At 48.6% G+C, this 15,467-nt stretch overlaps 1 protein-coding gene across 1 annotated transcript; it reads left to right on the top strand.

Annotated features, from left to right (window-relative positions):
• The first annotated feature begins 1,273 nt into the window (after positions 1 to 1,273).
• Positions 1,274 to 4,193, top strand: LOC123085585 (pyruvate decarboxylase 2). Its single transcript, XM_044507250.1, has 6 exons — positions 1,274 to 1,951; positions 2,062 to 2,225; positions 2,561 to 3,211; positions 3,318 to 3,435; positions 3,529 to 3,717; positions 3,822 to 4,193. Exons 1-6 carry the CDS (start codon positions 1,427 to 1,429, stop codon positions 3,990 to 3,992), a joined length of 1,818 nt encoding a protein of 605 aa, XP_044363185.1. The 5' UTR covers positions 1,274 to 1,426; the 3' UTR covers positions 3,993 to 4,193.
• Positions 4,194 to 15,467: the final 11,274 nt, after the last annotated feature.

Below are 15,467 nucleotides of genomic sequence, written 5' to 3'. Positions count from 1 at the left end.
AAGGCGGCCGAGTAGACCCGATTAGCAGTTAGGGTCCAATGGATCATGTCTTTATTGTTCGTAGGAGTCACCATCTATACTCGCTCCCATAGTTGGACAAACTGACTGAGCTGCATTTCCATTGCAATTTTTTGTAACCCTTGCATTCATCTTACATTGTGAACAGACATGAACGTCGCCTAGGGTGTGTGCGCTTCAAAATAATTATGATTTCGGCATAAACAAATACGTAATAAAACTAGTGTTTAATTTGTTGACGCCAACCATTCAGGTACCTCGCGTCGACGTGGCTTGCATGGTTGGCTGGTGACTTGTCGATGACTGGGTCCAGAATGTTAGTGACACACGGGTGTCTGTGTCTGGGTTTACTGTATCTTTCGGAGGTCATTGACGTACGGCGACCTCCACCTCTCGGCATTCAAGCATGACAGTGCGGTGCGATTCACCATCGTCCGTGCACGAGTTGGTCTCGCCTCCGCGGCCGCGTTGCACACCCGACCAGGCAGGGCAGGTCGGCAGGTTCCGGACGGAATCGAGTCCGACCCGTGTGTGCCTGTCCACCTTTTTCTTCTTCTTTTGAACGTAGTGTCTGCCTGTCCACCTTGCGCAGCAAACAAGACCCAAAACCGCGACTTGCGCAGCAAACCAAAACCGCTGTCCCACGCCCAGCCCCAGCCCCGGCCCCCAGGGAAGGAAGGGAAGATCTCGCCACCAAAAACGAAAGAGCATTCATTGCCCGCGGCGAATCTAAGGGCATGTACAATGGTTCTATCTTAGCAATGCCACGTAGGATAAATGATGAGGTGGATGAGAGAGAAATCATAAGAGAAGGCTTGTCTTCTCTTAATTAAGAGAAGGCAAGAGATGATCTCTTAGCACAATATGTCTCACCACATTTTTAGGAATAACTAATTATTGATGATAAGGCTAAGAAATGACTCATTGTAGACATGTTTTTTTGCCATCTCTAAATTACATACAAGATTTAAGATAAGACTACCTTATCGACCATTGTACATGCCCTAATGAACACATTCTAGCCTCGTGCCACTGACACGTGCACCTACGCGACGCGCGGCCCCACCGGGCAGTGCCCGGGATGGGTGCGCTGCGCACCGGGCCAGTCCCCACCGCCGCCCGTGGTTTTCCTTTCGCCGAAGAAAAGCAGGCGAGTTTTGCACGAGCACCCCCGTCTTCCCACGAAACCCCCGATCCCCATCCCGTCTGCAAGCCAAGCCAAGCCCAGGTATAAATGGAGGACGTCTTCCCCTCCCAGAAGACCACCAAACCAGCACACGTCAACGGAACAGCTTAGCAAAATCCCCACCAAGGTGTAGAATATTCCCCAAAACCCCACGTCCCCTCCCTCTGCCGCCGCTCCCACTCCACCAGTGTGCCACCCGGATCGATCGATCGATCGACAGCGATGGACACCCACATCGGCTCCGTCGACGGGCCGTCGCCGGCGGCGGTGAACGGCGCGGTCGGCTGCCCGGCGTCCGCGCCGGGGTGCCCGATCATGTCCTCCCACCCCGTGGTCTCCGCAGGCGAGGCGTCGCTGGGGCGCCACCTGGCGCGCCGCCTCGTGCAGGTCGGCGTCAGCGACGTCTTCGCCGTGCCCGGGGACTTCAACCTCACGCTGCTCGACCACCTCGTCGACGAGCCCGGGCTGCGCCTCGTCGGCTGCTGCAACGAGCTCAACGCTGGCTACGCGGCCGACGGCTACGCGCGGGCCCGCGGCGTCGGCGCCTGCGCGGTCACCTTCACCGTCGGCGGCCTCAGCGTGCTCAACGCCATCGCCGGCGCCTACAGCGAGAACCTGCCCGTCATCTGCATCGCCGGCGGGCCCAACTCCAACGACTACGGCACCAACCGCATCCTCCACCACACCATCGGCATCCCGGACTTCTCGCAGGAGCTGCGCTGCTTCCAGACCGTCACCTGCCACCAGGTACCTACGCACGCGCGTTTCCTCAACATGCATTGCCCCTTCCTCATTCGATTCCTCCCTCTAATTTGTTGACGAGATCTCGTTGTTCTGCTGTTTGTTTGTCGATTCAGGCGGTGGTGACCAACCTGGACGACGCGCACGAGCAGATCGACACGGCCATCGCCACGGCGCTCAGGGAGAGCAAGCCGGTGTACCTCAGCATCAGCTGCAACCTCCCCGGGCTACCTCACCCCACCTTCACCCGTGACCCAGTCCCTTTCTTCCTCGCCCCCAGGTACCAACTGCCCCTACTCTGTTCTTATCCCAAGTCTTCGTTTCCGTGTACGTAGTGCTTTGAATCTGATCAGAGGCTTGTTTCCCGATTATTGTGCCAACACTTTATCTTGGATCATGGAACGTTTCCCCCCAATTTTCTACTCCGTGCTGGGAGCTTAAGATTTTATCACCACAAAAATGTGCCCAGTTGAATCATTAGCGTTGAGAATTTCAGATCGTGAATTTTGGTGTTATCTGTATCTGAAGTGACCGATGCACTTAACAGAGTACTGTTGTAATATGATTGTATTTGAAGCCATCTGATGAACTGAACTGTGTTGTGAACATTTACAGGATGAGCAACAAGATGGGGCTCGAGGCTGCAGTGGAGGCAACCGTCGAGTTCCTGAACAAGGCGGTGAAGCCAGTGCTTGTCGCCGGCCCCAAACTGCGCGTGGCCAAGGCGGGGAAGGCCTTCGTCGACCTTGTGGACGCCAGTGGCTATGCCTATGCTATAATGCCATCGGCCAAGGGCTTTGTGCCAGAGACGCACCCCCACTTCCTCGGCACCTACTGGGGCGCCGTCAGCACGGCCTTCTGCGCCGAGATCGTCGAGTCGGCCGACGCCTACCTCTTCGCAGGCCCCATCTTCAACGACTACAGCTCTGTTGGCTACTCGTTCCTGCTCAAGAAGGACAAGGCCATCATCGTGCAGCCTGAGCGTGTCATCGTCGGGAACGGCCCGGCATTCGGCTGCGTCATGATGAAGGAGTACCTGTCTGCATTGGCCAAGCGGGTTCAGAAGAACACCACCGCCTACGAGAACTACAAGAGGATCTTCGTGCCTGAGGGCCATCCGCTGAAGGGCGAGGCGAACGAGCCGCTGCGTGTCAATGTGCTCTTCAAGCACATCCAGGACATGCTGACGGGTGACAGTGCAGTGCTCGCTGAGACCGGTGACTCCTGGTTCAACTGCCAGAAGCTCAAGCTGCCCGAGGGCTGCGGGTGAGCTTTCCTGATTCTACTTACAATCTTGTGATGGTGCATACTTCCTCCTTGTTTGTCTTGTCTTGTGCTAATTAAGCAGGGTTGGTTGGTTGTTTGCACGCAGGTATGAATTCCAAATGCAGTATGGCTCGATTGGATGGTCAGTGGGTGCATTGCTCGGGTACGCGCAAGGGGCGAGTGACAAGCGTGTCATAGCCTGCATTGGTGATGGGAGCTTCCAGGTGAGATATCCCTCGATCTGATGATCTCTGCTGCCGCGTGCTGCAATCTGTTTGCACTGCGTGCTGACGTCCGGGGAATTCCGTTGTCTGCAGGTGACAGCACAGGATGTGTCAACTATGCTGCGGTGCGAACAGAACAGCATAATCTTCCTGATCAACAATGGCGGGTACACGATCGAGGTGGAGATCCACGACGGGCCTTACAATGTCATCAAGAACTGGAACTACACCGCCCTTGTGGAGGCCATCCACAACGGGGAGGGCAAATGCTGGACTGCCAAGGTAAGCACTGCATTCTTTTGTCCATTGCATAGGCCAATGTAAGCATCAGAAGGTGGAGGCGAGCTTGCGGAACTGCTGCTGATGCATGCTTTTGTGTTGCGCAGGTGAAGTGCGAGGAGGAGCTGACGGCGGCGATAGAGACGGCGCTGGGGGAGAAGAAGGACTCTCTGTGCTTCATCGAGGTGATCGCGCACAAGGACGACACCAGCAAAGAGCTTCTGGAATGGGGCTCCAGGGTCTCTGCTGCCAACTCCAGGCCACCCAACCCCCAGTAGACCAAGCACGCCTGCATCACTAGTAGTCGCAGCCAGCAGCACGTTGCCATCAAATAATGTTGAACAGTTTATCTTTGCTCTTCTGTTATGTTCTTAGTTTTGTGCCTACTAGTTACTGTACTTGTGAGCTGTGGCCATCGCCTGTGTTCTATCCTGCCAATGCTAAGAAGATCATGAGATATTTTTAGCTTGCCCCAGCTATTTGTGTGTGTGTGCCTTTTTCTTTCAAAATGTGCTTGCCAATGTAGTTGAAAATCACGAGCTACTCCTGAGTGGCTCCTTGAGGAATCTAGAAGCGCAATGCTACATGCATGAACACAGAATCTTGCAGATAGGATACTTTTGGTAAGAAATTGAGCTGATAGTGGTAGCTAGTAGTGCAACTTTTGGAGCAGTTCGGCCCTTTTTCTAGAAAACAGGTACTAATTCTGGAGCAAGTAGGCTTGGCGCTTTGCTCTCGGCAAAGGAAAGCCCTGCGTACGTATACATGCATCTGCTGCATCTCCTGGAGCTACTGTGTTTGTTTGTGGGTTTTGATATTGCCACCTTGTGCTGCTTTCGCCGGCTAAAAGACGGACAGCGTGGCAACGGATCGGCCAATCAGCCATTTAATCACCTATAAAAGCGAAAGGCATGCCCTGCGTTTATGTGGGAGCCACACCGCAAATATCAGAGTCTGCTTTTTGAGTAGAAAAGTGAGATAACGACAACCTTTGAAGTTTCCGCACGTAACAAGGACACGGGACAGGGTATCCGCCGCTACGTGGTGTGGTTCATCTGCCCCTTGTTTTCAATGCGTCACAGCATCTCCAGCAGCCCCAAGACGCCCTCAAAGCCACTTTTTGGACGCCGGCAATAAAATATCCTCCACTCACGTCCCCAAAGTCTCGCTTTTCACGGCATTTAGAGAAAATTGACGCCGTCAGTCCCATCCCAAACCCAGCCCCCGGGGAGCAGCTGGGCGTGCCGGCGATGCCTTTTTCTTGCGGTTGGCCCACCGTCGGCCTCCCACAACCTTTCTCCTCTCGCCTGCTCCTCTCTCTCTCTCTCGAGCGCGGAGCGCGTCGGCGCGGGGCAGAGCGGCGTCCAGCTCAGACGCGTGTGGTCGGCGTCCGGCGTGCTCGAGGCGAAGGCCAGCCCCAAATCCCTCTCTAGCGCTTCGTAGCTGTCCGGGAAGGCGGCTGGCAAGCCAGCGGCAGGGCGAGCTCGGGCGAGGACGAGCGGGGCCGCGTGCGAGGCAACGCGGCACGGGGCCGGGTAGCGGGAGGTGCGGGGGACCCGACGACGAAGGACCGGGGCGCAGCCGGTCCGGGATGAGGCGGGCACGTCGACGGAGGCTCCTGCCACCTCGGAGCAGCAGCCGGCTCGGGAGCAGGGCCGGACGTGGGCGCGCGAGATGGCGTGGCTGGGCGCCGAGGGCTCGGGCGGAGGCCGGGCCAGTGCGAAGACGGCCGAGGCGCGGGCGGAGCCGGCCGGCGCAGGAGCGGAGGCCAAGCGGGGCGGCGCAGACCTGTGCGGAGTCGGGTCCAATGCAGGCGCAGGACGAAGCGACCACAGCGAAGCGAGCGCGTTGACGCCGGGGCCGAAGATGCAGGGCGTGCGATGGAGGAGCGAAGAGGCACGGTCGGAGCATGCTTGAGCTGACCGACCGTTCGCGTGGACGCCGCCGGTGTGGCTGGCCGCCTGTGCTCAAACGAGCCAAGCTAGCTAGTTAGCAAGCGCGTACACAGCTGAATCGATTGGCTATGCTCTGCTAGCTAGCTAGCTGGGCACGAGTACTTGTACTCATAGGGACGGAGGTGGCCAGCGAACCCTCGTGCGGAGGAGCGAGCTCGGCGGCGAGGCCGGGCCGGCCGTGGTTGAGGCGGGCGCGGCCTGGGCACGGCTTGGGGATGAACACGGCTGGAAACATTTTCACTCATAGACCAAAATTTTCGCCGGCAGCCTCCGAGCGGCGAAAAAATACCTCCTGGGGGGCTCAACGGCTGGAGATACTCTCACGCTAGTTCAGATTATGGAAGAGTTAAAAGCACCCTAGGTAACCCAACTTGCATGGAATGTGATGATTTACTCCGAAACTTGTAAAATGCAATTTCATCCTGCCCCAGTGCAATGTGATGATTTAGTCTGAAATTTGTAAAATGCAACTCCACCATACACCAGCTTGCACCGAATGTGTTGATTTGGTCCCTGGCCTATCACAACGCGACAATTGGCAGCCAGGTGACCGGACCGGTCGTAGCCTGCACTTTAGCGGAAAACACCCTGTCGTTTTGTCTAATTAACTCACACTATAGGGGCACCTGAATCAAATCTGTCTCAAATCCCCTTCGCGCCCGCCCATTGTTTCCCTGTTGTGTTCCCCATCTCCAGCTCCCCGCTCCTAGCTCGCCGCCGCCAGCAAGCTTTCAGCCGCAGTCCAGCTCGCCCTCATGGTCTCCTGGGATGATCTATCGAGCTCCTCGTTTGACGGCGACTCCGTCACCAGTTAGGTTTGCCCCCTTGGTGATGCAGCTAGGGTTAGGGTTAGGTTCAGGTTGGAAAATTAGGAATTTGACTGAAGAGGCCTATTTATTTTGTTGTAGGCACCTGCCACCATTTTCTGCTCAAAATGGAGAGGCCTTGCTACCGAATTTGCTTCTAGATGTGAGCACCTAGCTGTGTGTGAGAAACTGCTGGCATTTTGTTCAGTGGATAGTGATAGAAGGTTCTTGATGTCTACTACACAACCTTCTTCTTGTAGATGTTGTTGGGCCTCCAAGTGCAGAGGTTTGTAGGACAGCAACAAATTTCCCTCAAGTGGATGATCTATCAATCCGTGGGAGGCATAGGATGAAGATGGTCTCTCTCAAGCAACCCTGCACCCAAATAACAAAGAGTCTCTTGTGTCCCCAACACACCCAATACAATGGTAAATTGTATAGGTGCACTAGTTTGGCGAAGAGATGGTGATACAAGTGCAATATGGATGGTAGATAATGCTTTTTGTAATATGAAAATATAAAAACAGCAACGTAGCAAATGGTAAAAGTGAGCACAAATGGTATTGCAATGCTAGGAAACAAGGCCTAAGGTTCATACTTTCACTAGTGCAAGTTCTCTCAACAATAGTAACATAATTGGATCATATAACTATCCCTGAACATGCAACAAAGAGTCACTCCAAAGTCACTAATAGCGGAGAACAAACGAAGAGACTATTGTAGGGTACGAAACCACCTCAAAGTTATTCTTTCGGATCGATCTATTCAAGAGTTCGTACTAGAATAACACCTTAAGACACATATCAACCAAAACCCTAATGTCACCTAGATACTCCAATGTCACCTCAAGTATCCGTGGGTATGATTATACGATATGCATCAAACAATCTCAGATTCATCTATTCAACCAACACAAAGTACTTCAAAGAGTGCCCCAAAGTTTCTACCGGAGAGTCAAGACGAAAACGTGTGCCAACCCCTATGCATAAGTTCACGAGGTCACGAAACTCGCAAGTTGATCACCAAAACATACATCAAGTCGATCACGTGATATCCCATTGTCATCATAGATAAGCACATGCAAGACATACATCAAGTGTTCTCAAATCCTTAAAGACTCAATCCGATAAGATAACTTCAAAGGGAAAACTCAATCCATTACAAGAGAGTAGAGGGGGAGAAACTGTTGGGGAACATAGTAATTTCAAAAAATTTCCTACGCACACGCAAGATCATGGTGATGCATAGCAACGAGAGGGGAGAGTATTGTCCACATACCCTCGTAGACCGAAAGCGGAAGCGTTATGACAACGCGGTTGATGTAGTCGTACGTCTTCACGGCCCGACCGATCAAGCACAGAAACTACGACACCTCCGAGTTCTAGCACACATTCAACTCGATGACGATCCCCAGACTCCGATCCAACAAAGTGTCGGGGAAGAGTTCCATCAACACGACGGCGTGGTGATGATCTTGATGTTCTACTATCACAGGGCTTCGCCTAAGCACCGCTACAATATTATCGAGGATTATGGTGGAGGGGGGCACCGCACACGGCTAAGAGAACGATCACGAAGATCAACTTGTGTGTCTAGAGGTGCCCCCTGCCCCCGTATATAAAGGAGCAAGGGGGAGGCCGGCCGGCCCTTGGGGCGCGCCAAGGAGGGGGGGAGTCCTCCTCCTAGTAGGAGTAGGACTCCCCTTTCCTAGTCCAACTAGGAAGAGAGAAGGGGGAAGGAAAGAGAGGGATAGGGAGAGGGAAAGAGGGGTCGCGCCCCCCTCCCCTAGTCCAATTCGGACTCCTCATGGGAGGGGGCGCGCCACCTCCTGGGCTGCTGCCCTCTCTCTTCCCTCATGCCCACTAAGGCCCAATACTTCCCCGGGGGGTTCCGGTAACCCTTCCGGCACTCCGGTTTTCTCCGAAATCACCCGAAACACTTCCGGTGTCCGAATATAGCCGTCCAATATATCGATCTTTATGTCTCGACCATTTCGAGACTCCTCTTCATGTCCGTGATCACATCCGGGACTCCGAACAACCTTCGGTACATCAAAATATACAAACTCATAATGAAACTGTCATCGTAATGTTAAGCATGCGGACCCTACGGGTTCGAGAACAATGTAGACATGACCGAGACACGTCTCCGGTCAATAACCAATAGCGGAACCTGGATGCTCATATTGGCTCCTACATATTCTACTAAGATCTTTATCGGTCAGACCGCATAACAACATACGTTGTTCCCTTTATCATCGGTATGTTACTTGCCCGAGATTCGATCGTCGGTATCTCAATACCTAGTTCAATCTCGTTACCGGCAAGTCTCTTTACTCGTTCCATAATACATCATCTCGCAACTAACTCATTAGTTGCATTGCTTGCAAGGCTTAAGTGATGTGCATTACCGAGAGGGTCCAGAGATACCTCTCCGACAATCAGAGCGACAAATCCTAATCTCGAAATACGCCAACCCAACATGTACCTTTGGAGACACCTGTAGAGCACCTTTATAATCACCCAGTTACGTTGTGACGTTTGGTAGCACACAAAGTGTTCCTCCGGTAAACGGGAGTTGCATAATCTCATAGTCATAGGAACATGTATAAGTCATGAAGAAAGCAATAGCAACAAACTAAACGATCAAGTGCTAAGCTAACGGAATGGGTCAAGTCAATCACATCATTCTCCTAATGATGTGATCCCGTTAATCAAATGACAACTCATGTCTATGGTTAGGAAACTTAATCATCTTTGATCAACGAGCTAGTCAAGTAGAGGCATACTAGTGACACTCTGTTTGTCTATGTATTCACACATGTATTATGTTTCCGGTTAATAAAATTCTAGCATGAATAATAAACATTTATCATGAAATAAGGAAATAAATAATAACTTTATTATTGCCTCTAGGGCATATTTCCTTCAGTCTCCCACTTGCACTAGAGTCAATAATCTAGATCACATCGCCATGTGATTTAACATCAATAGTTCACATCACCATGTGATTAACACCCATAGTTCACATCGTCATGTGACCAACACCCAAAGGGTTTACTAGAGTCAATAATCTAGTTCACATCGCTATGTGATTAACACCCAAAGAGTACTAAGGTGTGATCATGTTTTGCTTGTGAGACAAGTTTAGTCAACGGGTCTGCAACATTCAGATCCGTATGTATTTTGCAAATTTCTATGTCAACAATGCTCTGCACGGAGCTACTCTAACTAATTGCTCCCACTTTCAATATGTATCCAGATTGAGACTTAGAGTTATCTGGATCAGTGTCAAAACTTGCATCGTCGTAACCCTTTACGACGAACCTTTTGCCATCTCCATAATCGGGAAACATATCCTTATTCCACTAAGGATAATTTTGACCAATGTCCAGTGATCTACTCCTAGATCACTATTGTACTCCCTTGCCAAACTCAGGGCAAGGTATACAATAGGTCTGGTACACAGCATGGCATACTTTATAGAACCTATGGCTGAGGCATAGGGAATGCCTTTCATTGTCTCTCTATCTTCTGTCGTGGTCGGGTTTTGAGTCTTACTCAATTTCACACCTTGTAACACAGGCAAGAACTCTTTCTTTGACTGTTCCATTTTGAACTATTTCAAAATCTTGTCAAGGTATGTACTCATTGAAAAAACTTATCAAGCGTCTTGATCTATCTCTATAGATCTTGATGCTCAATATGTAAGCAGCTTCTCCGAGGTCTTTGTTTGAAAAACTTCTTTCAAACACTCCTTTATGCTTTGCAGAATAATTCTACATTATTTCCGATCAACAATATGTCATTCACATATACTTATCAGAAATGCTGTAGTACTCCCACTCACTTTCTTGTAAATACAGGCTTCACCGCAAGTCTGTATAAAACTATATACTTTGATCAATTCATCAAAGCGTATATTCCAACTCTGAGATGCTTGCACCAGTCCATAGATGGATCGCTGGAGTTTGCACATTTTGTTAACACCTTTAGGATTGACAAAACCTTCTAGTTGCATCATATACAACTCTTCTTTAAGAAATCCATTAAGGATTGCAGTTTTGTTATCCATTTGCCAGATTTCATAAAATGTGGCAATTTGCTAACATGATTTGGACAGACTTAAGCATCGCTACGAGTGAGAAGGTCTCATTGTAGTCAACTCCTTGAACTTTGTCAAAAACCTTTTTCTACAAGTCTAGCTTTGTAGATAGTAACACTACTATCAGCGTCAGTCTTCCTCTTGAAGATCCATTTAATTTCAATGGCTTGCCGATCATCGGGCAAGTCAACCAAAGTCCATACTTTGTTCTCATACATGGATCCTATCTCTGATTTCATGGCCTCAAGCCATTTCGCGGAATCTGGGCTCATCATCGCTTCCTCATAGTTCGTAGGCTCGTCATGGCCAAGTAACATGACCTCCAGAACAGGATTACCGTACCACTCTGGTGCGGATCTCACTCTGGTTTACCTACGAGGTTTCGGTAGTAACTTGATCTGAAGTTAGATGATCTTCATCATTAGCTTCCTCACTAATTTGTGTAGTAGTCACAGGAACAGATTTCTGTGATGAACTACTTTCCAATAAGGGAGCAGGTACAGTTACCTCATCAAGTTCTACTTTCCTCCCACTCACTTCTTTCGAGAGAAACTCCTTCTCTAGAAAGACTCCGAATTTAGCAACAAAAGTCTTGCCTTCGGATCTGTGATAGAAGGTGTACCCAACAGTCTCCTTTGGGTATCCTATGAAGACACATTTCTCCGATTTGGGTTTGAGCTTATCAGGATGAAACCTTTTCATATAAGCATCACAACCCCAAACTTTAAGAAACGACAGGTTAGGTTTCTTGCCAAACCATAGTCCATACGGTGTTGTCTCAACGGATTTAGATGGTGCCCTATTTAATGTGAATGCAGCTGTCTCTAATGCATAACCCCAAAATGATAGTGGTAGATCGGTAAGAGACATCATAGATCGCACCATATCTAATAAAGTACGGTTATGAAGTTCGGACACACCATTACACTGTGGTGTTCCAGGTGGCGTGAGTAGTGAAACTATTTCACATTGTTTTAACTGAAGGCCAAACTCTTAACTCAAATATTTTACCTCTGCGATCATATCGTAGAAACTTTTATTTTCTTGTTACGATGATTCTCCACTTCACTCTGAAATTCTTTGAACTTTTCAAATGTTTCAGACTTGTGTTTCATTAAGTAGATATACCCATATCTGCTCAAATCATCTGTGAAGGTCAGAAAATAACGATACTTTCCGTAAGCCTTAACACTCATCGGACCGCATACATCAGTATGTATTATTTCCAATAAGTCAGTTGCTCGCTCCATTGTTCCGGAGAACGTAGTCTTAGTCATCTTGCCCATGAGGCATGGTTCGCAAGCATCAAGTGATTCATAATCAAGTGATTCCAAATGTCCATCAGCATGGAGTTTCTTCATGCGCTTTACACCAATATGACCTAAACGGCAGTGCCACAAATAAGTTGCACTATCATTATTAACTTTGCATCTTTTGGTTTCAAGATTATGAATATGTGTATCACTACGATCGAGATCTAACGAACCATTTTCATTGGGTGTGTAACCATATAAGGTTTTATTCATGTAAACAGAACAACAATTTATTCTCTTACTTAAATGAATAACCGTATTGCAATAAACATGATCCAATCATATTCATGCTCAACGCAAACACTAAATAACATTTATTTTAGGTATAACACTAATCCCGAAAGTACAGGGAGTGTGCGATGATGATCATATCAATCTTGGAACCATTTCCAATACACATCGTCACTTCACCCTTAACTAGTCTCTCTTCATTCTGCAACTCCTGTTTTGAGCTACTATTCTTAGCAACTGAACCAGTATCAAATACCGAGGGGTTGCTATAAACACTAGTAAAGTACACATCAATAACCTGTATATCAAATATACCCTTGTTCACTTTGCCATCTTTCTTATCCACTAGACATTCAGGGCATTTTCGCTTCCAATGACCAGGCCCTTTGTAGTAGAAGCACTTAGTCTCAGGCTTAGGTCCAGACTTGGGCTTCTTCACTTGAGCAGCAACTTTCTTGCCGTTCTTCTTGAAGTTCCCTTTCTTTCCCTTGGCCCTTTTCTTGAAACTAGTGGTCTTGTTAATCATCAACACTTGATGCTCTTTCTTGATTTCTACCTTCATCGATTTCATCATCATGAAAAGCTCGGGAATCATTTACGTCATCCCTTGCATACTATAGTTCATCACGAAGTTCTACTAACTTGGTGATGGTGACTAGAGAATTCTGTCAATCACTATTTTATCTGGAAGATTAACTCCCACTTGATTCAAGCGATTGTAGTACCCAGATAATCTGAGCACATGCTCACTGCTTGAGCTATTCTCCTCCATCTTTTAGCTATAGAACTTGTTGGAGACTTTATATCTCTCAACTCGGGTATTTGCTTGAAATATTAACTTCAACTCCTGGAACATCTTATATGATCCATGACGTTCAAAACGTCTTTGAAGTCCCGATTCTAAGCTGTTAAGCATGGTGCACTAAACTATCAAGTAGTCATCATATTGAGCTAGCCAAACATTCATAACGTCTGCATTTGCTCCTGCAATAGGTCAGTCACCTAGCGGTGCATCAAGGACATAATTCTTTTGTGCAGCAATGAGGATAAACCTCAGATCACGGATCCAATCCGCATCATTGCCACTAACATTTTTCAACTTAGTTTTCTCTAGGAACATATAAAAATTAAACGGGGAGCAACATCGTGAGCTATTGATCTACAACATAGATATGCTAATACTACCAGGACTAAGTTCATGATAAATTAAAGTTCAATTAATCATATTACTTAAGAACTCCCACTTAGATAGACATCCCTCTAATCATCTAAGTGATCACATGATCCAAATCAACTAAACCATAACCGATCATCACGTGAAATGGAGTAGTTTTCAATGGTGAACATCACTATGTTGATCATATCTACTATATGATTCACGCTTGACCTTTTGGTCTCAGTGTTCCGAGGCCATATCTGCATATGCTAGGCTCGTCAAGTTTAGCCTGAGTATTCTGCGTGTGCAAAACTGGCTTGCACCCGTTGTAGATGGATGTAGAGCTTATCACACCCGATCATCACGTGGTGTATGGGCACGACGAACTTTGACAATGGTGCATACTCAGGGAGAACACTTTTTATCTTGAAATTTAGTGAGAGATTATCTTAGAAAGCTACCGTCGAACTAAGCAAAATAAGATGCATAAAAGATAAACATCACATGCAATCAAAATATGTGACATGATATGGCCATCATCATCTTGTGCCTTTGATCTCCATCTCCAAAGCATCGTCATGATTTCCATCGTCACCGGCATGACACCATGATCTCCATCATCTTGATCTATATCAATGTGTCGTCACATGGTCGTCTCGTCAACTATTGCTCTTGCAACTATTGCTATCGCATAGCGATAAAGTAAAGCAATTATTTGGCGCTTGCATCTTATGCAATAAAGAGACAACCATAAGGCTTCTGCCAGTTGCCGATAACTTCAACAAAACATGATCATCTTATACAACAACTTTTATCTCATCACGTCTTGACCATATCACATCACAACATGCCCCGCAAAAACAAGTTAGACGTCCTCTACTTTGTTGTTGCAAGTTTTACGTGGCTGCTACGGGCTTAAGCAAGAACCAATCTTACCTACGCATCAAAACCACAACGATAGTTTGTCAAGTTGGTGCTGTTTTAACCTTCGCAAGGACCGGGCGTAGCCACAATTGGTTCAACTAAAGTTGGAGAAACTGACATCCGCCAGCCACCTGTGTGCAAAGCACGTTAGTAGAACCAGTCTCGCGTAAGCGTACGCATAATGTCGGTCCGGGCTGCTTCATCCAACAATTCCGCCGAACCAAAGTATGACATGTTGGTAAGCAGTATGACTTATATCGCCCACAACTCACTTGTGTTCTACTCGTGCATATAACATCAACGAATAAAACCTAGGCTCGGATGCCACTGTTGGGGAACGTAGTAATTTCAAAAAATTTCCTACGCACACGCAAGATCATGGTGATGCATAGCAATGAGAGGGGAGAGTATTGTCCACGTACCCTCGTAGACCGAAAGCGGAAGCGTTATGACAACGCGGTTGATGTAGTCGTACGTCTTCACGGCCCGACCGATCAAGCACCGAAACTATGACACCTCCGAGTTCTAGCACACGTTCAGCTCGATGACGATCCCCAGACTCCGATCCAACAAAGTGTCGGGGAAGAGTTCCGTCAACACGACGGCGTGGTGATGATCTTGATGTTCTACTGTCGCAGGGCTTCGCCTATGCACCCGCTACAATATTATCGAGGATTATGGTGGAGGGGGCACCGCACACGGCTAAGAGAACGATCACGAAGATCAACTTGTGTGTCTAGAGGTGCCCCCTGCCACCGTATATAAAGGAGCAAGGGGGGAGGCCGGCCGGCCCTTGGGGTGCGCCAAGGAGGGGGGAGTCCTCCTCCTAGTAGGAGTAGGACTCCCCTTTCCTAGTCCAACTAGGAAGAGAGAAGGGGGAAGGAAAGAGAGGGAGAGGGAGAGAGCAAGAGGGGCCGCGCCCCCCTCCCCTAGTCCAATTCGGACTCCTCATGGGAGGGGGCGCGCCACCTCCTGGGCTGCTGCCCTCTCTCTCCCCTCAGGCTCACTAAGGCCCAATACTTCCCCGGGGGGTTCTGGTAACCCTTCCAGCACTCCTGTTTTCTCCGAAATCACCCGAAACACTTCCGGTGTCCGAATATAGCCGTCCAATATAGCGATCTTTATGTCTCGACCATTTCGAGACTCCTTGTCATGTCCGTGATCACATCCGGGACTCCGAACAACCTTCAGTACATCAAAATATATAAACTCATAATGAAACTTTCATCGTAACGTTAAGCGTGCGGACCCTAGGGTTCGAGAA

Source organism: Triticum aestivum, chromosome 4A (genome assembly GCF_018294505.1).
Source record: "Triticum aestivum cultivar Chinese Spring chromosome 4A, IWGSC CS RefSeq v2.1, whole genome shotgun sequence".
Classification (NCBI taxonomy): domain Eukaryota; kingdom Viridiplantae; phylum Streptophyta; class Magnoliopsida; order Poales; family Poaceae; genus Triticum; species Triticum aestivum.
The sequence above is the reverse complement of the archived record's forward strand: the minus strand, read 5'-3'. Positions and strand labels throughout refer to the sequence as shown.

Bases quoted from the DNA above. Each gene is read 5' to 3' on its own strand.
- LOC123085585 (XM_044507250.1), top strand. From the start codon at position 1,427: ATGGACACCCACATCGGCTCCGTCGACGGGCCGTCGCCGGCGGCGGTG. The intron at 3,436-3,528 runs GTGAGATATCCC...CGTTGTCTGCAG, and splicing joins TTGGTGATGGGAGCTTCCAG to GTGACAGCACAGGATGTGTC. The intron at 3,718-3,821 runs GTAAGCACTGCA...TGTGTTGCGCAG, and splicing joins GCAAATGCTGGACTGCCAAG to GTGAAGTGCGAGGAGGAGCT.